The following is a 27,836-nucleotide window of genomic DNA, read 5'->3' as shown; positions in this document are numbered from 1 at the left end:
TATTTTTTTATACATTGAGTAATACAAATTAAAGTGCTCAGGTTAACAGTTTATCGCGCAAGATTATATACATTTTAAGTACTAAGCATTTATAGCAATATTGTTAAAAGTGAAATTTGTTCATTTTTAAAGTAAATCGATGCTCAAACAGAATATATAAACCATCATTAAATTTGATAATTGCTAATGATCCATGCATAACTAAAGCTTAAATCTTCTTTTGCATCTTTTGTCCATGTGTCATTTTACAACATTATTAAATCAATACTTAAATTTTAAAATTCTTACTAAATATATCAATTTATGAATCTCATTACTGGAGATGCTTATTTAGATCAAGTTTAATTTTGAAAATAATATTGTGCATGCATGTGGATGCCCATGATATATGCATGTGTATTAGATTGAGCTATATATAGGTAGACATACAAATGAGCTTACCCTTATGAATTCCATTTTCTACAAAACACAAAAGATAGCTAGGCCACCCTTGTGTTTGATCAATTAGGAGCAAGAAACTATTCGGACACAAGATATGTAGTCACTAGTGATGTAAATCAAAAGTGATGTAAGCTTAATTTAGCCTCATGACATCTATATATGTATAAATTCAATGGTCCATATCTATCTACATCGTATATATGAGCAGACAAACAAATTCAAAAGAAAAGTTTCTTTCCAAAATGCCCCCCGTTCTTTTTCAAAAGCTTGTTGGGCAGCATGTATAGTTTGGTGACAAGTCAAGGTCTTCAAAGCTAACTTTTCCATGGAAACCTAACCCTACCCACAAAGCCAAAAAACACAAAAAAAAACTATGCTCAGAATTGGGGGAGTATTCGATTATTGACTGCTCCACGTCCTTCTTATCCCTACGAATCCAAATTCTTCCACCAGAAATATTTGACTGTTGAAAAAACCTAACTAGTATACAAAAACCATGAGTTTGATGATATAGAATAACTCCATGCATTGCACATTCTGCCTTCAGATTTCGTCACCGGCCAAACTACGAAGAAACTTGTCGAAACCGGCCGGCCGCAAGAAACAATGTCGTATCTTCTGGTACACGATACAGAAGTTTCATTTGAACCTGGGATTGAAAGTCCACGAAAATCAGTTATTTGGGTGGCAAAAATTTTGGAGTTTCTTTCATTTTTCAGAACACTTTGATCGATGTCTTTCGTGAAGCATTCTACAAAGGTGTTTGTTACGACTCTTATAACCCTAGATGATCGAGAAATATATATTGAAAACGAAATGTGCAGGTTGTGTGTGCATGAGTTGTTTATGTTCGAGAGTCTGAGAGGTCGGACTTGGCAAATTTGATGAGGATGACGAAATGTCGGTTTGAGAGGTGTTTTAATATGAGAGATTCTTGCTTACATTTATCTGACAGCAAAGACGAAATGAAAATGATAAATAAGATTCTCAGGGTTGGAGTGGCAATACATAATTTTATGATGGTGACGGTTACTAATTAACAGTATTCGTTAATCATACTAGCTAGTTTAATATGACAAGTAACCCATTGATGCAGATTGGCAGATAATTAATCCTTTAATATTGCATGCAACAATAGACCATCTATGGCTAACTAGCTATATCATGATCAATGAATCTTATGACCTCACTCAAGCAATTCAAGGAGACAAAGATGTAGACTACCTAAACATATATACATACGGTGATAGTGTATGAATATATATTAGTTATGATATAAAATATGAACATATACGACTTCATTTCGAAATTTCGAAATCATCTGATTTTAATTAAAAAACAATTGAAAAATAATAATTAAAAGATTTGTTGAGTTAAGTTGTTTGTCTGATCATCTATTTTTTAAAATAAACTAAAATATTAAATTAACAGTTTTATAGTTTCTTAAACTGTAACGTGATAATGTCTGATTATAATGAATAGATCCAATACATGATATAATTTTTCGAACTCGCTAAATACAAATGAACCGCAAACACATGGACAGTGTAGATAACCTAACTGCTTGTGAATTAAGATGGACAAAAAGATAATGTTCAAAAAAACTCACTCATCACATGCTGTCACACTTACAATGGTAGCTAACTATTGGATAATATGACAAACATCAAAGAGGATAAAACTGAAGGCACATGCAAATTTTATTCTTATTCCTCAAACCTAATTTTGGCCTGATTATCCCCACTGAAAAAATACAAACCCCATCAGTCTCATTAAGCATCCATGTTTTCTTGTTCTCCTAAAGATAAGCAGATAAAACTATGCTAATGATCAAATTTTCCCCAAATTTAACTAAAATAAATAAGAAAAATTCGTTTTTAATTTGATGACGCACGTGGAAACCCAGCTACAGTGGAAACTGCCCGGTGTGCCGCCACCCCATCGTTGTCCATGCCCAACATTTTAATTTAACCCCCAATTGACAGCGCCGCGTGGTTATACGACGCGTAGCTTCCTACTTTTACCGTCCTACCCCTCGCCGTCTGACATGTCCGTCACCTAACCCCACATGCCGGCCTCCTCTCCGGCCATGTCTACGTGTGCGGGCCCCCAGCTTGTCCCTCCTCTTCCCGACCGCCCTTCTCTTTTTTACTTTCCACACGACTCTCACCTTCGTCATCATCTTCTTTGATTTCCTCCAATTTTCGTTTCTTCCTTCCCTTACCCCTCTTGTGGTCCCCACCCGCCCCTTTCCCGCCTTCCGCCTCTCCCTATAAATATCCCCCTCCCCAGCCCACACAATCTCACTCCACAGCTAAATCCCAACACAAGCAAGCAACTACTCGAACTCGTCTTGCTCTCTCTTCTTCTTGTTGCCTTTCATTTCTCCTCAGTTTGTACCAAACACGCAATCAAATCAAAAACCGATTTCGATATCTTGAAATGGCGGTCGACTCGTCCCTTCCTTCCCCTCTAGGGCCACCGGCCTGCGAGAAAGACGCCAAGGCTTTACAATTTATCGAACAAACGACTCGAAACGCCGCCGGCGTCCAGGAGAGGGTTTTGGCCGAGATTTTGAGCCGAAACGCCGAGACTGAGTATCTCCGACGCTACAAGCTCGGCGGCGCCACTGACCGCAAATCCTTCAAATCCAAGGTTCCCGTGATTACCTACGAGGATCTCCAGCCGGAAATCCAAAGGATCGCCAATGGAGACCGCTCTCCCATCCTCTCCGCTCATCCAATTTCTGAATTTCTCACCAGGTAAATTCAATTTTCGGTTCTTCAGATCTTCATTTCCACAAAATTCAGTAAGTTTAATGTAGAAAAGAAAAACTTAAACATAGTATCTGATGGAAAATTTGATTTGAATTACAGCTCTGGTACTTCAGCTGGTGAGAGGAAGCTGATGCCAACGATTCAGGAGGAGCTGGACCGTCGCCAATCACTCTACAATCTTCTCATGCCGGTCATGAACCTGTAAGTTTAAGTAATCCATTAATATGATACTTTCTTAATTTTAAAAGATATTTTAATTTTTGGGAGACTGAACTTTTATTTTTTTTTAATTGGTCCCAGTTGTGTGCCTGGGTTGGACAAAGGCAAAGGCTTGTACTTTCTGTTCGTCAAGTCCGAATCAAAAACACCGGGCGGACTCTTGGCCCGACCCGTTTTGACCAGCTACTACAAAAGCGAGCATTTCAAGACCCGCCCTTACGACCCGTACAATGTCTACACCAGCCCAAACGAGGCCATCCTCTGCGCCGATTCTTTTCAATCCATGTACACTCAAATGCTCTGTGGTCTCCTCGAGCGCCACCAAGTCCTCCGCCTCGGCGCCGTTTTCGCCTCCGGTCTCCTCCGCGCCATCCGCTTCCTCCAGCTCAACTGGCAGCAACTGGCCGCCGATATCCGAACCGGAACACTCAACTCCAAAATTACCGACCCGGAGTTGAAAGAATGCATGGAGCGGACTCTCAAACCTGACTCCGAACTAGCCGAGTTCGTCGCCGAACAATGCGGGGAGGAGAATTGGGAGGGAATCATAACACGAATTTGGCCCAACACCAAGTACCTTGACGTCATCGTCACTGGAGCCATGGCGCAGTATATTCCGACGTTGGATTACTACAGCGGAGGGCTACCAATGGCATGCACAATGTATGCTTCTTCCGAGTGTTACTTCGGACTCAACCTCAACCCGATGTGCAAGCCTTCTGAAGTTTCGTACACAATCATGCCGAACATGGCCTACTTTGAGTTCCTCCCCTACGACCCCAACTCCATGGGTCTTGACCCGACCCGACTTGTCGACCTGGTCGACGTGGAGGTCGGAAGGGAATACGAGCTCGTAATTTCAACCTACGCCGGGCTCTACCGTTACCGCGTCGGCGACATTCTAAGAGTCACCGGGTTCCACAACTCGGCGCCGCAGTTCCACTTCGTGCGCCGCAAGAACGTCCTCCTCAGCATCGACTCCGACAAGACCGACGAGGCGGAGCTCCAGCTCGCCGTCGACAACGCCTCCAAGCTCGTACTCGAGAAGCTCAACGCCAGCGTCGTCGAGTACACCAGCTTCGCCGACACCAAGACCATCCCCGGCCACTACGTCATCTACTGGGAGCTTCTAGTCAAGGACTCGGCCGAGCCGCCCAGCTCGGAGTCGCTGAGTCAGTGCTGCTTGGCCATGGAGGAGTCGCTCAACTCGGTTTACCGGCAGTGCCGGGTGGCGGACAACTCGATCGGGCCGTTGGAGATTCGGGTGGTGAAGAGTGGCACGTTTGAGGAGTTGATGGACTACGCGATCTCGAGAGGCGCGTCGATAAACCAGTATAAGGTGCCGAGGTGTGTGAATTTTACCCCTATAATGGAGTTACTGGACTCGAGGGTGGTTTCCAAGCATTTTAGCCCGTCTTTACCGCACTGGACCCCGGAAAGGAGACGGTAAAAGAATATATTGGTCCACCGGCGGGAAGAAGTGAACGACTCTATGGTCCTAAGACTAGCTTAAATGTAATGTATCAAGTTTTTTGATAAAATTTGTGTAGACTTTTTTCTATTAAAAAAAAAGTGTAAGTTGGATTAGGACGTTGCAGGGGCAGGGTTTTGTATTTTGGTTCGATTTGTTAGGCTTGTGGAAAAAATGAAATTTGTCACTAAATCGTTCCTTTTATGGTCACTAACTTTTGAAAATGCATTAAATAATCTGATAAGAGGGAGGTTCAATACATGTATCATGATATAGGATAGTAACTAAAAAATGGACTGTATTATTAACTTGAAAGTCCAACTTTAATATATGTGGGCATTGGTGTACCAAACCTATATCATCGTGTGAAATAAGAATTATTCACACATATCTTAGTACAATAAAAAAAAAAATCTACAATGCGTTCACATATTTACTCATAGATCGAGTTGTTTATATGCGACACACGTATTTTCTTGTTTGTGTGCAATTTAAAATTTAGTATATGTTCAATTCCGAAATATTGAAGAGTTGAATTTTCTAATCCTTATTAGTTTGAAATGAAAACAACATTATGTCATAATAGATATTATAGATGTTTTGAAACAAGACAAAGTTTCAAAATCAATTAATTTACTCCAACATCTCAAGTCATCACACATTGTAAGTTTCTAACATATATACATGTATTCACATATCAATAAACTGTAAACACATAACCATTTGATTATATAGTTACAACTCATGCGCGATATACAAAAAACATATCAACTAAATGACATTTTTCACGTTTAACATGCATGAGAAATATTTAGTTTCTAACCATAAGTCATAAGTCGTGTACGTAGTTTCAATAACTAGATGACATGCATATTTGGTGTTAATTAATACTGAAATGTCAAGCGTGCTTTATGTATGATGTTTTGGTCACGTCATTTCCACAAAGGCTCGAATTGTGATGCCTTTCATTGGCTAGTCATACCAAACCATGACTCATGATTAACCAGATATTGGCCAGACCTCCATGAATGCTTATGGTAAATTAAGCTTGACGTTGATGCTAACGGAACCAGTACGGTGGACATTTAACTGGTTGGATACACAGAGCTAACACCTCACAGCTGACCTCAGGCAAGTCAGAAGGAGTTGATGACGATGCAGAATATATCTCATGTTGTGATAATAACGACATTTTTTGTGTGATATATGATAATAACCCTTGCTATAAGGAGATGTAACATTAGCACTTGTCTCAATTTTATTTTTCAGTATGTACAACTTCACACCATGTACTTTCTTGTTTGAAATACATATCTAATTCAGAACAAACATGGATACTAGATTTTTTAGTTTTGTTATTCACACACCTCATGCATTTTTTTATCATTATAAATTTGATTGTGGTTACAAAATTATCTTTTAAAATTATTTTTTGATTAGCTCACATCATGAAAATGTGTTTAAATAATAAGATAAGGTATGTTAATAGCATCACTAGAAAAAATTAATAGCGGAGATCATCCTTCACAAATGATGAGCAAGTATATAAAAAGAATTTCTGCCCATTGAGCCCATGATGTACCTTCGTTTATAGAGCTTTAACTTTTCCAGTCACGAAATCGATACCGATGATCAATTGCTCACTGATGAGCTACATTAATTGAAACCTTGCCTTCATTTGCTTTTACTGTATTTCCGAAAATTCTTGTATGCATCAAGGTACAAGTGAACAAATAAGATAAGGTATGTTAATAGCATCACTAGAAAAAAATTAATGGCGGAGATCATCCTTCACAAATGATGAGCAAGTATATAAAAAGAATTTCTGCCCATTGAGCCCATGACGTACCTTCGTTTATAGAGCTTTAACTTTTCCAGTCACGAAATCGATACCGATGATCAATTGCTCACTGATGAGCTACATTAATTGAAACCTTGCCTTCATTTACTGTATTTTCGAAAATTCTTGTATGCACCAAGGTACAAGTGAACCAATAGTCATCACATAATCTCAACCATTCATTTCATCTAATGTCTATATAACACAAACTTCAATGTTAACACCGTAAAGAACTGAAAAGAAAAAAAATCTAGTTAACATAGTAAAAGCAAAAGTAAATATAATTTCATTAATTAAACAAGATGGGTAAAAAAGGAAAAAAATTCTGAAATTAGGATTGCAGGATTTCTGGCAATCGAGGTCTTTGAGGTTCAATCAGATCTCAGACCATTTGCCAAAAAGGAAAAAAATCAGATCTCAAACCTTAAAAAAAGAGAGTTTCAATCAGATCGAAGAGGAGGGAATTGGGGTCTCCGCGGCTCCTCCGCCGGCGCGGGCAAGCATTGAAGTCAGAAACGAAAGGTCCAGCCCTTTCTCTATATCCGACGTTTGTCAAGATGAGTTGTGGCGGCCATGGGGTTCTGATATGAATCTATTAGTGGATTTAGAGAATCAATGGAAGCAATTGGAAGCAACTGATGCAATTTTGAATGATTTGTCAAGAATCGTAGATCTAGTGTTTGGGTTTCCTATCCATTCTTGATGTTCGTAATCTTCGTGCGGTCGCTCTCGGCCTAGATGATGAGGGCTACGGCGGAGGAGACGAAGAAGAAGTTGACCATCCAGACCTTGGCGGGCTCTTTGGACGACGGAGCATGGAGAGGCTGGGTTTTGGGGACGGGGAGGTGAGCAGAGCCAGTTCGATTTCTTTACTGCAGTTCCTGGGTTTTTACTGCAATTTGATTTTTTTTTTGTCACTAACCATCGTTTGGTTGATCTGTTTGGTGCAACTGCACCGACGTGCACTGAATCCTCTCCGCTGTATTTCACTCTAGTGTATCTCACGTAGTTGTATAGTTTATAACTCAAACACATCCTGCATTGTATATACACTTGCAGTCAATTTGGGGATCTACAAATCTACAATAGTACATGATCGACAATTGTGTACATTTACCAAGTTTGGTTGAAAACTTGAAAAGGCTTTTGCTTTTCATCAAATTATTAGTGACCCAACACTAATACGACATTTTGGTGGTGTCATTTTCAGAAAGGTTCATGTATAGTGAGATGCAGAGGCTCGTCGTTGGCTCATAAAGTCCTGAGTCCTGACCAGACCATTCCACGATATTAAGCATAAATGTCGATATACTTTGGCATTTTCTGATCGAGTACTATCCAAATGATGTTGATGCATGCTAAATTGCCAAGCAATGGAACCAATGGAGAATTGAGACATGCAATGGTGAGGACCAGTTGGATATACATGCACCTAACAAGCGCTGAATGTGAGTCCTTCAAAAACTCTTGAACTTTATTAGTGAGTCCTTCAATAATTCATATAGTGCAGACAAGCGCTGAATGTGCTCTCTTTCTAAAGTATAATGATTCTTTCTAATGACATTAAATCCATAGACAATGAGAAAGCGAGGGAAAGCTTTGTATACCCATAATGGTAACATGAAATAGAAAGAATGTTGGTTAAAAGAGAGTGACGAATCCATCAACTTGGAATTACGAAAAACCAACACGACGGAGATTTATAAAATTGTTAATTTTTAATTAACTTTTAATGATAAATTACATATGTAATATTTAATTTGATATTAAAACCACAAATGACTACGCATAAGAGAATTGACCATAAAACCCAAATCATATGGCCAAACATACTGGCACCACGTTATCATGATCGATTGTTCAAGAATCGGAATTCGCCGAACAAACCTTTATGGAGAACAACCACCATCCCCTAGCTAGCCAAACACCCTGGTACCAAACTACCATCTTCATAATGGAAGCCCAAAATACAATTTGCCTAATCTTCCATAGACAACCATCCCCCTTAGACTAAGATGTGCAACCACATTCCTGCCTAGTTGCCTTTACTTCCACATGGGCATCATTTCTCTTTGCGTAGTTTGGTTAGGCCACAGTGCCACAGTATAAGTTTGTCAGCTTAGCCAAATGGTAATGATGATCAATTTGAAGCAAACATGTCAAAATGGGAGACAACTAATCCTCATATACATTTCACCAAAAAGAAAAACATAAGTGGCCTAATGTTACATGTCGTCTCCTGATACATTGTTAGGTGCACTGGTCGATTTTGACTACTGGAAAGTAAGCGCTAGCTAAGCATAGATTTGACTTCCACTAAACACAGATCCATGGACAGTAGAACTGGATAAGTTGAGCAGAGTCATCTTTGATCGGACACTTGGCTTTTTCCGGGTGGTACAAATGTACAATATGTCCTCCTATAATGATAGCAAATACACCATGTAAATAATAAGCAAAATTACGAATAGTTGTTAGCACATCACTTGGCTTTTCGTTTCTCCAACAATACCTTTCTCTTTCACCTTCAAACTAGAAAGCAGCAGATGAACTCAGTAGAGTGATGATCGTCTCCTTCAGAACTTCATTGATGCTCTTGGACGTGGGTTTGATATAAAGGACCTAGGTTCCCTCCATTATTTTCTTGGTCTCCAGATTATCCCTCATTCCACTGGTCTTCATATTAATCAGCTTAAGTATGCTCACAATATATATTCTCGTGAAACATGATTTATTGCTCAGGCTCAGCAAAACAATGCGTACACCTATGTCTGCAAAATCCGTTCTCACTGCTACTGATGGTTCCTTACTTGCCAATCCTACACCTTTTCGTGAGCTTGTGGGTTCTTTACAGTATCTTACCATCACACGTCCTGATATTACCTTTGCGGTTAACTCTATCTCTCTGTTTATGAGTATTGATGTGATTCTTTTATAACATTTCAATGTAAATATTGCATCTTGATAACAATTCAACAATGGAAAACATTTAACACTGTTTTGAATGACACCGTGAGAACAAAGAACCTAGATAGCCCATCAGCCAAATTCATTGTCACTTTGTCAGTAATTAAAATGCTTGGAGTGAATAGACTCATTTCCTATGGTATAGAAAAAGTTAAAGGAGTTCTTGAGCTAGTTCCTCAACTTAAATAACTCCAGGTCTAAGTCTAAATCCCACACATGAAATCATAAAGCTTGTTGCTAGCTAATATACAAGAACAATTTATTTAAACAGCCTTTCAAGTTGACACTCGGTAAATTGGTTATATAATATCCGATTAGATTCTCATTGAAAAGATGTTAGATCTGTTTTCAAAATCTCTATTATTGTTTCTAAAATTAAATAATTTCATTCTAAAAGAAAAAGAAAAAGAAAAATAATTAATTTACTCCAGTATCTCAAATAATACATTATATGAATACAAACATGTATAACATATCAGTGAACTCGTAACCTTTGATTATATAGCCAAGGCTCATATGTGGTACACATAACAAAACACATTAACCGAATGACATTTTTCTTTTTCAAATTTAATTTGCATGAGAAATATATTCTAACTCATAACTGATGCCTAGTTTCAGTAACTGGAGAGCAGCCGTATTTTTGTGTTAACAACTGAAATGTTAAGCATGCTTAATACATGATGATTTACATCGTAGTGGGTTGGTCGATATATATAAGTTTAGTTGATTCTATGGTTTAATGACTAATGACACGTATTACGTATATAGTTTATATGGTATGATACGAAATTTGAAGATCTAAATAAGGTACAGAGAAAGTAGGACTTTTTCGTGACTGCTGGTTTTGATTGTTGGAGGCATTTGTGTCCAGGTTGCTGCTCGAGTCTACTCTCCATTGATGGTTCAAGTTTTAGTTGCACGTCTGGCAACAACGTTTTTGCTTCATCTAGAGGATTGGGTCCGATTCACTTTGATTCAGATTACCTCCAGTTTGTCAAGGTAGTGAAGAGGTTTTGAGGATGATGCGTCGGTTCCTGGAGGATGTGGTAGTGCATCTTGCAATGCTGCCATGTTCTATTTTCTTCCACATTCCTGTCTAGATGCCTTTGCTTATTACACATGGGCATCATTTGGTTAGGGCACACTGCCACAGTATAAGTTTTCAGCTTAGCCAATTGGTAATGATGATCAATTTGAAGCAAACATGTCAGAATGGGAGAGAATTGATCCTCATATACATTTCACCAAAAACAAAAACAGAGTGGCCTAATTTTACATGTCTCCTAATACATGGTTAGGTGCACCGGTTGATTTTGACTACTGGAAAGTGGAAAGCAAGAGCTAGCTAAGCATAGATTGGACTCCCACTAAACAAATCGATGGAATGTGAAATTGGATAAGTTGAGCAGAGTCATCTTCCATTGGACACTTGGCTTTTTCCGGTGGTCATATCATGTTGCCGGTGGTAGAATCCATGCGTAACCGGAGCATATATCATGTGGATAATGCTTAGAAGTGGGATCAAATCTCATATGGTATAACGAGAACATAAATTATGAAGATGAACAAACATAGCAGTCAAACAAATCAAATCTAAAACTTTGTTCTAAATTGATCCTGTAGGAAAATTATTTCTTACAAAGGTCCGGACTACGTTTTGCTACTCATCCATGTAATCTATTTGTACTTTCTCCACGTGTATCAGGCAACCTAAGAAATTTGAGTATCAGTAGTAACAACTAAATACTGTGGCTCATTCATGAGCTGCTACCAGTAATTCTCATATATGACTTCCTAATCATCTCCATTCCATTATGTAGTATACCACAGTATCCGAACATGTAGATCAAAACACTATTAAGTTCAGATACTAAAGGCGACCAAACTTCACTAAAATGTAAGCCTCTATTGTTTCGAGTATTTGAGATGTTTGTAGATGCTAAAGGCAGTTTCTGATCCTTTATCAGGCTTCAATCCTACCCGGAAATGTTATCAGCATAATCATGTCCAAGCCACCTGGATTTGAGTACAATCCATATTTCTTCGCCTGTTCTTAAGAGCACAACAGCAGAAGAAGAACTGGTACAATTCATAATATCTAGCAGGTTGTTTCTCACTAATATGCTAGCTCTTCTTGGTAACTAAGATATTATCCATAAGATTCAATCACATAAACCAGGTATATCAGCAGGAATTATCCACCAGATTCAATCACTAATTGTTTTACATCATCATGTTTGACACCCGATGACAACAAGAAATCGAATGCTCATTTCTATTGGGTTACCAAAGAACCAGGCTCTTTCACATGGTTTAAAGGAGTCATGGACAAGTGACAGAAATGGATTCACAATGTAGCAATGCATTTCTAATCTCTTCAAAACATAGATACTTTAGGGTTGTGCTTCCTGACTCTCAACCTGTTCTCTTACAGGGTCAGATTGAAGTCTTCACAACTAACTTATTATTTACAAAGAGGTGATGATGCAAGGCATCCTATCTGGCACTATTACTCCCTCTATGAATTTCAAAATCACATAATTTCACAACATTGCATCATAACAGCACAGTTTAGTGAATCTGCATATATACAACTACTCTAATCATGCATTTTCTCACAAGCCAAACAAGAACTCAGACCAAAAAGATATGAAAATGATTTCAATTACCTGCTTTGGTCATTCCGATTCCGCTATCAATAATGGAGAGTATTGTTGGTCTTATCGGGAAAACCTGATGAAAAGCTCAGGCTGAACATCCAGCTTGCTCTTATCCGTCAGACTCTCAAATCTAATCTTGTCCAAAGCCTAATCACATCACAACACCAAAACCGTTACCAGTCTTGGAACAAATCTGACACTCTAATTTTCAATTCCCTAAAACAATAATCGCCGCAATTGAAAGCAATCGAACACTTACATCAGATGAATTGCTGATGAGCTTGTGAACAAAATCTCCTTGTTGCTGTAGAATGTATTGATGATCAACCCCAGAAGCTGGTTGATCTCGGCCTGATACGCGAAGGTCTCAGCATCAGCCATTTGAACTCTGGATCGAAAGTATAGGTAGAGTTGATAATCATGAACGTATTGATAATCATGCATGTGAAACTATCCTATGGGTCTCGACTATAGCTGACTGCGAAACCCTCTAGTTCAATCTTTTTTATATGTAATTTACAAATATATAGGTAAGAGTTACTTGTCTCCATGAATTATTGGGAGACTGGTTCTAAAAAGAGTAACAGAATTGCTAAGAAAATGAAAAAAAAAAAAAAAAAAAAAAAAAACAAAGAAGAAACGACTTACCATCACGGTGAACAACTTGTAAAATACAAGATAACAAGGACAAGGGCAATCCCATATTGCTATATACACCTAGATATAGATATACATAAAGCTCCATATTTGGTCTTGTCCTTAACCCAAAATTTGTCCCAGCCTATCCCTTCTTTTGGCCTCCAAGCAGATTAAAAAATTACAACCTACCTTTACTAGATCACCATGAAGAACTTCACACGAGAAGAGTAAAACTAAAGCCTACTGTGAATCATATACATACAGTAATGCACTATATAAATGGAAGTGAAACAAGTAACCCATATTCCATAACTTCAAGTATTAATCCATCTTCCATAGCTTCAAGCATTATTAGGTACAGAAAAGATTACAGCTTTTTGCTCAGGAAGTTATTAAACAAAACCTCACAAAATTGAGGGTTAAGCAGAAATTATGATTAACCTCACACTTAGGCGATTAGAGTAGTAGACAAATGAACACTCTCGCTCTCAAAGTTTAACTGAGCATAATAGAGAACGACATTACCTTGAGTTATGAGACTGAGTTAGGTCGCTGGAGTTATGAGTGTCATTGTTGTGTTTTTTTGGTTGCTGGGAAGGGAGAACTGAGAAGAGAAGAGCGGCAGAAGAATGAGAAGTGAAGAGAAGAGGATCGAAAGGCTGCTTAGGTTTTTAGATTTAGGTTAGAGAAGAGAATCCTGTGTGTGTTGGTCTATGGTAGGAGAATTACTGACCATTCAAAACATGACACGTATATATTAATTGACCTATTTAAATTAATTAAATAAAGTCGGTCTGGTTCGGTTAGGTTGGTTTCTGGGACATTGAACCCCAGACCATAGTGGCCGGTTTGGTGAGGTTTCCGGCACCGATCAACCGGTTCTGTCCGATTCCGGTTTCCTTAGGTCGGTGCGGTGCGTTCATGGCCGGTTTCTGATTTTTTGGTCTTAAAAAGTCCACATCTACCACCTATAGTTTGACCATGTTAATCCAAATTTAAACTTAAACCATACGTTCACATTGGGCCTTTAGTACTTTTTTGAACTGTATCATTTTTTGTTTTTGGGCTTCTTGGAAACTTGTGTTTTCTTTCTTGCTTTTTTTGGTGATTGTGGCTTCCCTCTTGAAGGCTTATCTCTTCTCTTTACAAACTTCTGTATACAGTAAAAGGAAGCATGATATAAACAACATAAGCAGCCTTCATGAATTTTTTTTTTTGAGGGAATGAATAACTTCATTGAAAAAGCATCATTACAATCCTGAGAAGGCGGAGGACTTACATCAAAAATATCATTGGAGTAAGAAATTAATTTGGCCTCTATAGCAAGAAAATGAGCCACTATATTGGCCTCTCGTCGAACATGACCAACTTTGGCAAAATTTTCATGAATCAGAAGTTGTCTCAAATCCGATATCAAGAAACCAAGCTCAGAAAACTCAAGAGACTGACCTGTCACCCCTTGGACTAGTTCCAGGCAATCTGTCTCCATCACAACAAGTACCAAACCATGAGATAAAGCACACTCCATCCCTATTATCAGTGCTAGTAACTCAGCATGTTTTGCTGAAGCCGCACACGAGAGCGAATGGTGAAAACCCCACAGGAAAGACCCATTGGCATCCCTAAACACTCCTCCAAGACCCACTTGATTAGTAAGAGAATCAAAAGCTGCATCCATGTTAAGTTTAATCACCCCAACCGTTGATTTTTGCCATTTAATCCTGGGATCCCGAACATGAACTATTGGGTTTCCATGAGCAACTTGGTATTTTGCAAACCAACCCAGTATTGACGGAACTGCTTCCGACGCTGGCTTGGCCTGATCATCCCAAACTTTGGAATTTCGGTTCATCCAAATAGCCCAAATAATCATCAACACAGTAGCAAAAGAAGTACTAGGCTGAATGTAGGAAACTAACCAGTCTACCACAGATGGAGCCATAATATGACCCGGAACACAATCTCGCAAAGCGTGCAGTGGGGACTCTACTTCTTCATCACAGAAAGGACATGCGGTGTCAATATCAATACCGCGTTGGCTTAACCTATTCTGTGTAGGAAGAATGTTAGAGGCAGCTTTCCATACACAGATCTTGACCTTACCAGGAACTAGAACTTTCTAAAGTTGCTTCCAAAGACGTGCACTAGGATTGGGCTCATTCTCATGCTCATTTAGGATCCATTGACGAGCGACATGATAAGCCGATTTGACCGAAAACTGGCCCTTACGGTCCTCCCCCCAAATCCACCGATCCTCATAGTTACGGACACTAATCGAAATGGTTAGAATTCACTCTATAATATTAGCTGGAAAGAGCTCAGATAAAGAGGAATGTTCCAACGACCTGGAGTGATGAAGAGGTCGGAAACCATAAATACTATGTTAGTAAAAAAAAAGACATTAAATCAGTACCTGGTACCCACAGTTCCTTCCAAATATCAGTCTGACTGCCGTTACCAATATGCTTTCGAATACCAGCTTGCAAAATATCTCTACCTTGTACAATACTTCTCCAAGCATAAGAAGGAGAAGTACCAATCTCAGCTTCCCAAAAGTTGCAATGAGGGAAATAGATAGCTTTTAATAACCTCCCTATTAGTGAATTAGGATTTTGAATGATTCTCCAACCTTGTTTAGCTCGCATGGCAAGGTTAAAAGCAAACAAGTTCCAAAAACCCATTCCACCCAATGCTTTAGGTTTACAAAGCTCATCCCAAGCACGTCAATGCTTGGCTTTTTTTTTTCATCTGTACTACCCCACTAGAATCTGGCACAAAGCTAGTGAGGTTCTTGAATCAAATTCTAAGGCAGCAAATAGCAATTCATAGTATAAAGAGGCATAGCCTGAGCAATCACCTTAATCAAAATCTCTCTACCTGCAACGCTAAGAAGCTTCGATCTCCACCCCGTAAGCTTATTAGACAACTTATCTTTAATATAAGAAAAAGTACTGACTTGAATCTACCAACAAGCGTCGAAACACCAAGATATTTCTCATGCTTCTTCACTAGCTGCACTCCCAATATATTAGCCAGTCAAATAAGACGATCAAGAACAAAAGCACTCTGTTGAGGAGAAATAATATCCGGTAAAAAAGATTTAGAGAAAATGACATACTACTACCCCAAATAGTTGCAGAACACAAAAAACTCATCTTTCAAAAGATTTAAACAAAAAATGACAGAAGCCCAGGCCCAAAATGACCAAAATGTCCAACTTTTACATCAAAAATACATAATTGCCAGTAAACTTTCTTCTCTCTCCCCTCATCGGTTCATTCTTCTTCTCCTCCCTGTAGATATGCGATATAAGGATAAATCGATCTGGGCTCAAGGGGCCAAGACGCCTCTGACCAATCGAGATAGAAACTCGGTTTATGGCGTCAGCGATGAGATCAAATATGGGCTCATGGCGTCAATAATTGTTGGTGTGGCCTTGCACGCTTCACAAAGCTTCTAGATGGGGCAACCTTCGCCGATGACCTTGCCAATCTGTTTGGAAGGGATGACGATGGAATGGATTCGATGATGTGAAAAATAGACTCAAGGTTGTATATATTAGGAGTAGAAGTTTGATAATTTACAAAGAGAAATGTTGGTGTTAGTTATGGCAGTGAGAGACTTCTTGGAGTAGTTTGGGGGCATGGGTATAAAGTAGGTTATGGTAGTTGGAGGTATATGAGCATTTAGCATGGTTGTTCTCGTGGTTGTTCCAATTGCAATTGTGGTACTCAAAACCTGCTATGCACGTACTGAAAATAACTACTACTATGCTGCTACTGCACTTACTGAAGCTGTAACTGAAGCTGCTACTATATTTGCTGAGCCACTGAAAACCTGCTATTGCACTTACTGAAGTTGCTACTACACTAGCTGAACCATTAAAACTCTGCTACTACATCTGTTGGAAGTGTAACTTTCCAGCAAAACATGCTACTACATTAGCTGAGCCACTGAAAACTTGCTACTACACTTACTGAAGCTGCTACTACACTAGCTAAACCACTAAAACCCTGCTACTACATCTGTTGGAAGTGTAGCTTTCCAACAACACATGCTACTACATTAGCTGAGCCACTGAAAACAATGCTACTTCACTTACTGAAGCTGCTACTACACTAGTTGAACCTCTAAAACCCTGCTACTACATCCGTTGGAAGTGTAGCTTTCCAGCAAAACATGCTACTTCATTACCTGAGCCACTAAAAACCTACTACTGCACTTATTGAAGCTGCTACTACCCTAGTTGCACCACTAAAACCCTGTTACTACATCTGTTGGAAGTGTAGCTTTCTAACAAAACATACTACTACATTAGCTGAGCCACTGAAAACCTGTTACTACTTCTACTGGAATGTTAACCTCTGTTATAACTTTTTACTGGAGTGTTAACCCGGCTACTACTTCTACTGGAATTAATTGCTACTACTACTGAGATGTTAACCCCTGCTACTACTTCTACTGGGATGTTAACCTCTGCTACTATTTTCTACTAGAACGTTAACCCCTGCTACTACTTCTGCTAAAATTAACTGCTACTACACTAGGTTATTGAAAACCTGTTATTGTATTCTATTTATTGAAAAATCTTAAAATGAGAGACTTTTCTTTTCTAAAAACATATTTAATTAGTGTAGGGTTAGTTTGGTAAATTAAACAATGATACACGACATGTAAAGAAAAGATTGTCCTTAATTGTTAAAAACTGTCTTTATTTGTTTAATAATAACACAAGTGGATTTATTTGTGTTTCAAATCATTTTGGAAGATGTATATGTGATCTGCGATTTAAGCATATTGGCCAAAACCTTAGAAGCTATCTTGTAGATCACATAACACAGTGTAATCGGACGCAGCTACGACATATCCTGCACTTCCTTTACCTTAGGTATCAAAACTACATGAGTGTAATTTAGATCATGCGGCATTTTCTTATTGGAGAGAAACGAAACAAACGCAATACTAACCTCACTACCAACCAAGTCCTAATATTTTTGGAAAAAAAAAACCATCCGGTCCATGAGCTTTGGAAGAATGCATCTGAAATAAGGCGGTCTTCACCTCCTCCATATAATAGGGGGCCAACAAAATCTCATTAATTCTAGTAGTAACCCGGAGCCCAATAATAGATAACACTCGGTCCTGTGCTTCGACATCTGGTTCCTCATAACCAAAAACCTATTGAAAATAACTGAGCACTACTGATTCAATCCTAAGTGGAGTGTCTTGTCAAACCCCAAACTCATCGCGTATACCTTTGATCTTATTCCTCTTCTTCCTGTTTGACGCTTTCCTATGAAAGAACTTCGAAATTCTGTCCCCATCTCTCAACCAAATAGCTTTAGAACGTTGACACCAATAGGTTTCATCCATCGGCATCAACTCATTAAGTTTCCTAGATAATAGAATTTTTTGCTCCTGATCTGCTTGATCGAAAGGTCGGTTCATTAGTTCATCCAACTGCCCTCGAACCCCTTCGAGCTCTTCTCTACGCCCCCGAAAAGTAGTATGATCCCATTCCATCAAGTATGACCCCGTGTTTCTCAACTTTCTACACAATTGGACCATCGGCTCTCCTACTTGTGGCATGTTCCAAATTGTCTCCACTGCTAATGAGAAACTCTCATGGAAGACCCACATCTCCTCAAAATGATAGTCACGTTTGTATTTCAAAGACACAACCCTCTCTTTCCTTACATCCAATAAAATTGGAAGATGATCTGATCGACTTGGATGAAGATTAATCGCCTTCGAATAAGCAAATGACGCTAGCCAGGATGGAGAACAAACTGCACGATCTAATCGTTTTTTTGTTGTGAAATTACTCCAAGTATAAGATGCACTTGCTGCTCCCATGTCATCCAGATGACAGTCTAACAAAATTTGACGAAACACATCCATCTGACCTTGACATTTGACACTACCACTGGATTTCTCACATAACCGGAGAATCTAGTTGAAATCACCCATCACCACCCACCTATCAGAGGGGTTCAGATTAGAGAATGGAGGAGATCCCATGAGAGATGACGCTGCCCCGTTTCTGGATGACCATAAAAGCCGGTAAACCTCCACCAAACTTCATCTGGCCATTTCACATCTACGTCAATGAAATATTGGTCCATTGCCCGGATTTTGACAGATGTGGATTCATCCCAAAGAAGCGCTACACCGCCAGCCAACCCCACTCTATCAAATGATGCACAGTTTTGCAACTCGATCGATTGCGGCAATGAGCGATGATGCCGATTCGCACACTTCGTTTCTGAGAGAAACACCAGTTGTGGACGATGTCGTTGAACAAGGAGCCTCAAAGCATGTCTGGTTTCTCAGTTAACAATGCCTTGAACATTCCACGCCAACACATTCATTCTGATCTCACCCTGAAGCAGAAAGAACGCCAACTGCAACAAACCCTAACCAAAGCTTATTCTTGAACCATAGACCCAGAGGCGCACGATCCACCAAATCTAAAACTCTGATTGGAACGAACACAAAAATCCGATGCAAATGCGACCGGAATTATGCTATGTTGTAGTAAAACGACAATGCTCAGAAACCCTAGGCTGACGGCGACCGGCAGGAAAGGAGTTTCGACTGCTCAAAAACCTAAATTTGTAGTTATATCCTAGCAGCCTTCACGAATTCATCATAGATAAGAGACAAAGATGATAATAAATAAATAAAACTCAAGGTTGAGAAACATACAAATGCTTTGTCAGCTTTCCCTTTGGTTTTTCGATTGGTTTGTTCTTTGGTATCCTCATCCTTATCAGCTTGATGAGGAATTGTTTTAGAAACTTTGTCGGCCTCATCTTCCAAATCAAATAAGAAACCCTCTAGTGTTCCTGCTCATTCCAAATAATAGTTTTAAGGAAATTTTAACTCTTTTAGAAATTATTAGTAAAGATAAGACAAATTCAAAAGTAGAATATATATGTGCCAACCTTCAACCATTATTTCAGCTTCATATGTTTTTGGTTTCAGTTGAATGAAGTCATTCATGATAGCTTCTATCTGATCAAGTAATAAACAATTCAGAGTAGAACTAACATCCTTGATAAAGTTTCAATCATGACTACTATAACATACAAGTAACATAACATTTAACCAACCTTCGCCTCGGACGAGAGGGCTTTGTTCCTCGTTTTCTCTCTTCTCCTCACCTATCTGCCTTTCAATCCCACAAGTTTCCCGGTCAAATTTCGATCAACCACACAATACATCTCCTTTCTCTACCCACGTCCTTTGTAGAAACTCTTATGGCAGCGACCACAAAGTGTATGTCACTTCCCTATCCAAGTATGGGTGATCACACATGGGTTTGTCACCCCCCATTCTCTTTGGTTACAGTTATTGTCTTTGTTCTTGTTCGGTGTTTCGGATCTTGGATCCTTATTGGCTGCCATGGCTTCTTCTTGGTTTCGTGAATGAAGAATTTGATGATGTTGTGGAGGGTTTCGACCATTTGGTTGGTGGATTTCTCTTGGTCGGTGTGTTCGGATCGGATTGGCATTGAAATCTCACGACGAAATTTCCTTGTGTTTCTGCTTCTGGCGGCTCAGCAGCTACAGCTGTTTACGTTTTGGATGGAAACATTAGGGTTTTGGAAATGGGTTGGGTCACCTATTGGGCCTGTGTTTTAGTTTAATTTGTAATAGAGATAGTAGTCTGTTATTATACCTGTGTTGGGTGTATTGGATTTACTTTTCTCTTTGTTTTCTTATATTGTTTGGGTTTATCCCTCAATGAATTTATTTCATTTTCAAAAAAAAAAAAAGACCTTTGCCTCGGAAGGACCAAAGCTAACCCTAAACCGAAGAGGTATATATTGTCATGTCACAGCGATATAATGTTTAATATGAAGTGTTAAAAATGATTTCATGGAGTAAATGATGAGTGAGAACTTTAATCTCTACAAAACACGAATAGATAATTAAGGAATGATACCAATGTTAAAACTTCTAAATGGAGAAAAATGACTTACAATACAAAATGTTCTGGAAGGAACTATAGTTGTTTTGTAAACAGTTCCTGTAACAGTAACAAAAAGTAACCAATTAGATGAAGCAGCTTAAACAGAAATATGCAGACCAATAAGTTATACAGACAAAACTAAAAAACAACCAGAGTTCTATAAGCTCACATAAAGAGGAGAGATAAAAGAGCGACAAACATGACACCAATTATTAGAGTGTCAAACTATGTCGAGTGAAACAAAAGAATTCTATATTCTTTTATCATCAATTAACAGTTCCATCATTGGTTCTTGGTTTTTTCTTCCTTGTACATTGCACAAAACTTACAAAACCTTAAGGCAACATTACCCCTATCATAAGAGATGATCAAATAGTAAAGTAGAGGCACAACGGATCATCAATTCAAATCTAAGCACTTCTCACTACACCCAGATCTAGATTCTGAAACTATTATACCCGTCCTACAACACCCATACCACCACTCAAATCTATGGAGTCTTTTTCACACTCAACAAGTGCCTGCACAAACAAAAAGGATTTAGTTAGTCACATGCTCCATTTTTTCATTCTCTCAGAGAGAAAGAAAACACAGAGCACCAGCTTTCCCTCAGTAATGAGACATGTAATAACATCTTTTCAGATTTTTGTAACTTAGACTATGAGGCAAACAAACAACATAAGTCAGATTATTTTAGCTAATATTCTTAACATCTTGTTTCTCTAACTTCTTCATAAACTTTTAGAAGGAACATTAACTTTCCAACTAAAGAGGCACATATTCACATTGTTTGTTACTCATTAAGAGAGTATTTAAAGAAGTTTCAAGTGAAGGAACATGGTAACAACAACCTATAACCAAGTTATTCTGCAAAAATAAGAAATAGTAAACAAGCTGGAGATAACCAAGATGCAAAAACGAAACACATCTGATATTTTTATTGAACCCAGTTTCGTATTGGTGACACATAAAGAAAATCAAAACAAACAAAAGCATTAGCATAGAAGATACATGAACACAATCTTCCTCTACCTTGTGTTTATAAGAAACACGAGGAAGAAGACTGAATAAAAAAATAAAGCAACGCAAAATTGTCCAAACAAAATACTAGCACAAAGAAAGACCAATCAAACATTTGGAGGGAAGGACAGAGAGGAAACGAATCCTCTCCAGAAAGCAGAGCACTGATTTAACAACTTAAAAGAACTAATCCGCCACTCTAATTAACCTAAAATTTGTGAGATTAACAAACATGCAAACTCGAAAAACTTGAACAACCAACCAAAAAAACCAAGTAGACATAGGATATATAATTCATAGTTCTACGAAAGGATGTTAAGTCCATTAGATTCAAAATTCTTAGTTTAGTCCTGGGAAATATCAAACCAAATTTTCTCAGAGTTTGGGATACAATTGAACACATAAACCCAATTAAAGTTCAAATACAATCGAATTATCAGATAATTGTTCCCATTTTATTATTTCCTCTATCAATTAATTCATTCTAATATCTCAAATAAGACAATGGTGCCACAAACATTAACAAATCAGTGGAAAAATAAACCATTTTCCATTAATACACCCTATTTTGCTATTCACACACCTCATGCATTTTCATAACACTACAAATTTGATTATGTTTACAAAATTACTCTTTAAAGTTGCTTTATGATTGATCCACATCATGAAGGGGGTGTGTGAATAACAAAATAAGGTGTGTTAATAACATCACCCTTTCCATTTATAAATTTTATATACATATACACACATAGCCACGATGCATGCATGCATGTGTTGATCATAACTTATTCACATGTAATTAATTACATGAGAAAGTAGAGAAAGTAACTTGTTTATAGGACTTAAGATGTGTGCTATACACAAAGTAAGTGAGTAATACTTCAAAGGTTTTTGAAATACCAAAATACAACAACTATACTCCATTTATACTAGTGATACTTCTACCATATATGCGCGTATGATGTGCGAGCTATAAATGATATTTCATTCTTTTCTGCTGTTCATTGCAGGAATGCTTAGAGTCTTGGGCACCGATCAGTTACACGCATAGATGATATCGTACAAGTTATGTTATCATAAATTCATAATCCTAACTTTTAAATCACAAATGGCATTGGGGAGACATCAACTCTTCTAAGTTCAAATAGAGAAAATCGGGTCTAATACTTTCGGTACGAGTTGGTTGTTTCGGGTCCAAAAGACCCATAGACATCCGCATAACAAAACGAAAAAAAAATATAAAAGAAGATAGCTGTTAGACGGGTCGGGTCGACCCATCCGTCGTAGTTTCCGTTACGGAGACGAATTGTGGTTGGTGTTTTACATCAGAGCTGAGACCAGAACAGAGAGAGAAGGCTTTTCTGGTAAGAGGAAGAAGAAAAGAGAGAGAGAGAGAAGTGGTGGCGGTTTCTATTCCCATGGCCACCCTTCGCTCCTTCATCTCCTCCTTCTCTTCTTCTTCTTCTTCTTCTTCTTCTTCTTCTTCTTCTCTTCCGCTGCTTCGCTCTCCTTCTCCTCCTCCTCCTCCTCCTCCTCCTCCGCCTATCTTCCGCCGCGTCGCTAACCCCAGAAGATTCTCGCGCCTCGTTCTCGCTTCTTCTTCGTCGTCTCCGCCTTCTCCTTTCGACGATCTCGGAAGGCCAACGCGTCCGGTTCAGTCCTCCAAGGTCAGCTATCGACTCTCCCTCCCTCTTTCTCAATTCAATTTCTGTTTTGTAGCTTGTGACTCATTTTTGTTGAATTAGGGTTTAGTTGTAGTTTTGAGCTGCAATTTACTTGATTAAGCTAGAATTATGATAGAAGAAGTTGAAAATTGTGAATGTTGAACTGAATTCCGAGTGAGGAATGAGTAATTATGCTTATGATTTACAGTCGAGGGAGTTATAGGATGCTAATGATATGCCCCGGAGATATTGTCATTGATCAATTGGATTTGTTACATTTCATTTTCTTGTAGAAATCGGTGGTGTCGAATTTGATACAAGAGATAGAGCCCTTGAACGTGAGCCTTATTCAGAAAGATGTTCCGCCTACGACTGTGGATGCTATGAAGAGGACTATCTCGGGCATGCTGGGCTTACTTCCGTCTGATCAATTCCAAGTTGTTATTGAGGCTCTATGGGAACCACTCTCCAAGTTGTTGGTTTCTTCAATGATGACCGGGTATGCAATCGTTTATATCAAGAACAACAATTTAGATTTCTTTAATCATTTGCGTTTTATGTCTCGCGAGAGAGAACTTACATTACTCTGTCTTGAATCTTTGAAAATGTTCCTCGTTGCTTTCCCCTGTTGAAGCTTTATTTTGTTTCACCCGCTGAAGAATCAGTTCAAAGTTTGGTTTAGTATTCATTTCATGCAACTCAGAGTATTATCTAGCTTAAAGTGACATACTTTATTTTACGTTAGTTTTTGTCAACTAATATCAATCAAGGTTCTGAAAACTTTATTTTAATTTCTCCCAGTCCGTAATCGTCCAAAGTTTGGTGTCTGTATTCATTTTATGCACTCAGGTCTTAATCTAGCACACTTTATTTGAAGTATAGTTTGATTTTTGTTAACTAATATCAATCAAAATTTTGGAGGTGTACTTGACATTGTATGGATTTCTTATTATTATTACAGGTATACTCTAAGGAATGCTGAATATAGACTTTGCCTAGAACGAAATTTTGATGTATCTGAAGAAAATCTTGAAAAGCAAACATCAGAAGATTCTAAAATTTTGCTTGAAAGTGCAAACCTAATCAAATTTCATGCAAAAGACGAGTTGTCACCTAAGGCTGGAGAAGTCATGGAAGATCCATTGGAGAATCTTGATATTCAAGGCCTTGGCGAAGTGTCACAGGAGGTTCAACAATATATTCTCCATTTGCAGGCTCATTTGTCTTCTGCCAAAAAGGTATTCAATAGTATAGATGGAATCTTTCATTGAAAAGGAAATCTAATTAATCACATGAGTTTGTTGGATGTCATGATTTATCGGTGTTTTACAAAATTTATGCTAAAGCAACTAAAGTAATGTTTTGTTTTATCTCATACTTAATTCTGGATATAATTAAGTGATATGCACTTCTTAGAGGCACCAAAGGACAATTTCAGAAAGTGTTAATTACAATCCAAGGCCTCAGCAAAGAAAAATCTAAGGGTTATAATTTGTATTTCATGCTTAATTCTGGATATAACTAAGTGATATGCACTTCTTAGAGGCACCAAAGGACAATTTCAGAAAGTGTTAATTATTATCCATCAAGATTCCACTTTAGGCCTCAGCAAAGTTGCATCTAGGGATAATATATTTTTTTTATTCTAGTGGCTGCATTAAGAACTTTTCTTGTATTTAATTGTTTGAGCAAGTCATTGTGTAGTGCTATAGGTTGTGGTTAGATATCTAAGTTGGGTTCATTTTCTTCATATTGGAGATTGCAGTGCCTGATTGACATGGCATGACATCAAGTATTGGAGATTGCAGTGCCTCATTGGACTGGCGATGTCATGCCATGTCATCAGTTGTGCATCAGGGTGAAATGAAGGGTTTTGGTAACACGAAGATTCAATATACAGTATTGTAATACATGTTAGAGACCAAAATCATCAAAGCATGTTTGCTTTTCTTTTCTATCTCATGTTCAGTGGTGCTTGGTTTTGATTGAGATCTTTCTCCATTTCTTTCAACCACAGATAAATTGTTTTATTTAAAAGATTTTCACATTTTTTCGCTTTCTTGAAGGAACTCCATGATGTCAAAAGGAAAAGTGCTGCCCTTCAAATGCAACAGTTTGTTGGGGAAGAAAAGAATGATTTACTGGACTATTTAAGATCACTACATCCCGAAAAGGTTTGTCTTAATTTCTGCTACTTACAATAGTTTTTTATGTTTTCCTGATTCGATCTTTGCATATAATCATATGCTAGTGATAGATACAGTTAAACAAGCTTTACATTACGTGTGATTATTATTAGGTCTTTTGCTGCTAAAACCCTAGTTATTGTACAGTGTACACCAATACCATCCTGCAATTTATAGCTTGTTATGTCTTTGGAGCCTGATGAGGACACATAATCTGGAAGTGGTTATGTTGTGAATTGAACCTTTTTCTCTAGAGATTTTTCTTACAACCTCTATTATCAAGATGTTTCCTTTTCCTAGCGAACCTGTTGATAGGATGAAATAAGAAAGATAACTGAAATTGTGGCAGTTGGTCTAACAATGATTTTCCTTTTCTCATCCTCTATTACATCCATAATGGTATTAGAAATTTAAGGTTGACAGCAGTTTCAAATATCTTTGTTTGGTTTAACTGGGGCAAACACCAGCTTTGAACTGAGGTTATGTTATTGGCATAACGAGTCTCCGTGCTAACTTCATACCTCTAACAGCGTGAAATAGTTTATCTTCTTTTCTACGGAAGGATTTGACTTCATCATGCTTTAAACTCTCAGAGTAGTCCATGAATGCAATCCTTCACTCCTCCCATGTTTTCAATATGCTGACATGTCAGTCTAATTCATGTCCATGGATGTATAGGGATGAGGTGAGGTGTGGCTTTTGGTTAACTTTTGGACTCACTTGGAATTATCAGGTTACAGTAACATAATTTTACATTGATACATGTCTAATTCTCTGGTACCGTACTTGATAATTGTTACCCAATTTCTTCATCTGCGCAATCTTTCACTATAGTTGTGCTCTAACCTTGGGGTATGGGTGGGTAACATTTGTAACTACGAGTCAAATTTAGCTTCTTTGAGTGCATAGTTATCTGTTTAAGTAGGTCTTGATTGCACTTTTATGATTGACTTGTTAATTCTATGAACAGGTAGCTGAGCTATCAGAACCAACATCCCCTGAACTTAAAGAAATAATCCACTCTGTTGTCCATGGTCTACTTGCAACCCTCTCTCCAAAGATGCATTCTAAGGCACCTCCTTCATCTGAGAATACCTCAGCTGGAGCAATAAATGTTGGCAGTGAAGATTGTGCTGAACTACTTGAGAACACGTCACTACAGTTTCAGCCCCTTATTCTATTAACACGGGACTACCTAGCACGCCTCCTCTTCTGGTAGGGCATCCCTTTTTATTTATTTTATATTGCTTCCCCCATTTTATTTCTTTGCTTTTGGTTGCCTGGTTGTGTGGAAATTCCCGTCTTCTCTGTGCATGAATAAGTTGAACTCTCCAAGCCAAATTATTATCAGTGATTATTCTTCTTTATTCTATCATCGGTTTCCATTTTTATTAATCCATTTTCTCTTGTTCTCAAGGTGCATGCTGTTAGGACACTACCTTAAGGGCCTTGAGTATCGAATGGAGCTAACCGAACTTCTTGCCCTGACTAGTGATCCTGAAGGTGATACCCCTGATGGGCAACAAATTGCCTAAATGTATGTCTCCCCCCTTCCTTGCAATTGTACATATAGAAGTGTTGATAGCATACAAAATTTGTTCTTTATTATGAAAGACACCGTAGAAGTGGGCTGTTTATCCTCAAAACATGTACATTTTCCTTTATTGTAATTTATAGTGTACTGCCTTTATCGTTCATAATGTCTGTTTAAGTTATTACAACCAGAGTGCTGCCAAAGGGTACCTTCATGCTTTGTGATTCAAATAAAGGACCTTAACATTAAGGGATATAATTGAACCGAGACCTTTCCATTACCTGTAAATCTGATCATTATGATTGACGTATAAATCTCCTTGCCTGCATATTTTCTCCCTTGCTGCAATTGGAGAACTGGAATCATGTTCTGTTATGGTACAAATGCAATTTATCATATATAGATGCCGGCACAATACTAAATCTGCATTCATAAACT

General features: G+C 38.3%; 2 protein-coding genes and 1 non-coding gene across 3 annotated transcripts; 2 read left to right on the top strand and 1 right to left on the bottom strand.

The window, feature by feature from the left end:
• The first annotated feature begins 2,752 nt into the window (after positions 1-2,752).
• On the top strand, positions 2,753-5,088 carry LOC101296438 (probable indole-3-acetic acid-amido synthetase GH3.1-like). The gene is made up of 3 exons (XM_004289695.1): positions 2,753-3,203; positions 3,318-3,419; positions 3,519-5,088. Exons 1-3 carry the CDS (start codon positions 2,884-2,886, stop codon positions 4,885-4,887), a joined length of 1,791 nt encoding a protein of 596 aa, XP_004289743.1. The 5' UTR covers positions 2,753-2,883; the 3' UTR covers positions 4,888-5,088.
• Positions 5,089-10,280: 5,192 nt separating this feature from the next.
• Positions 10,281-12,504, bottom strand: LOC101296154. The gene is made up of 2 exons (XR_183888.1): positions 12,388-12,504; positions 10,281-10,862 (listed from the first exon to the last, which is right to left on the bottom strand). It is a non-coding gene; the product is annotated as an uncharacterized LOC101296154 (transcript).
• A 10,887-nt stretch (positions 12,505-23,391) lies between these two features.
• On the top strand, positions 23,392-27,627 carry LOC101295869. The gene is made up of 6 exons (XM_004289694.1): positions 23,392-23,681; positions 23,972-24,177; positions 24,640-24,916; positions 25,745-25,852; positions 26,835-27,079; positions 27,282-27,627. The coding sequence occupies exons 1-6, from the start codon at positions 23,433-23,435 to the stop codon at positions 27,397-27,399; spliced, it is 1,203 nt and encodes a 400-aa protein (XP_004289742.1). The 5' UTR covers positions 23,392-23,432; the 3' UTR covers positions 27,400-27,627.
• The last annotated feature ends 209 nt before the right edge of the window (positions 27,628-27,836 follow it).

Source organism: Fragaria vesca, linkage group LG2 (genome assembly GCF_000184155.1).
Source record: "Fragaria vesca subsp. vesca linkage group LG2, FraVesHawaii_1.0, whole genome shotgun sequence".
Lineage (NCBI taxonomy): Eukaryota > Viridiplantae > Streptophyta > Magnoliopsida > Rosales > Rosaceae > Fragaria > Fragaria vesca.
Note: the sequence above shows the minus strand (reverse complement) of the source record. Positions and strands in the feature narration are given on the sequence as shown.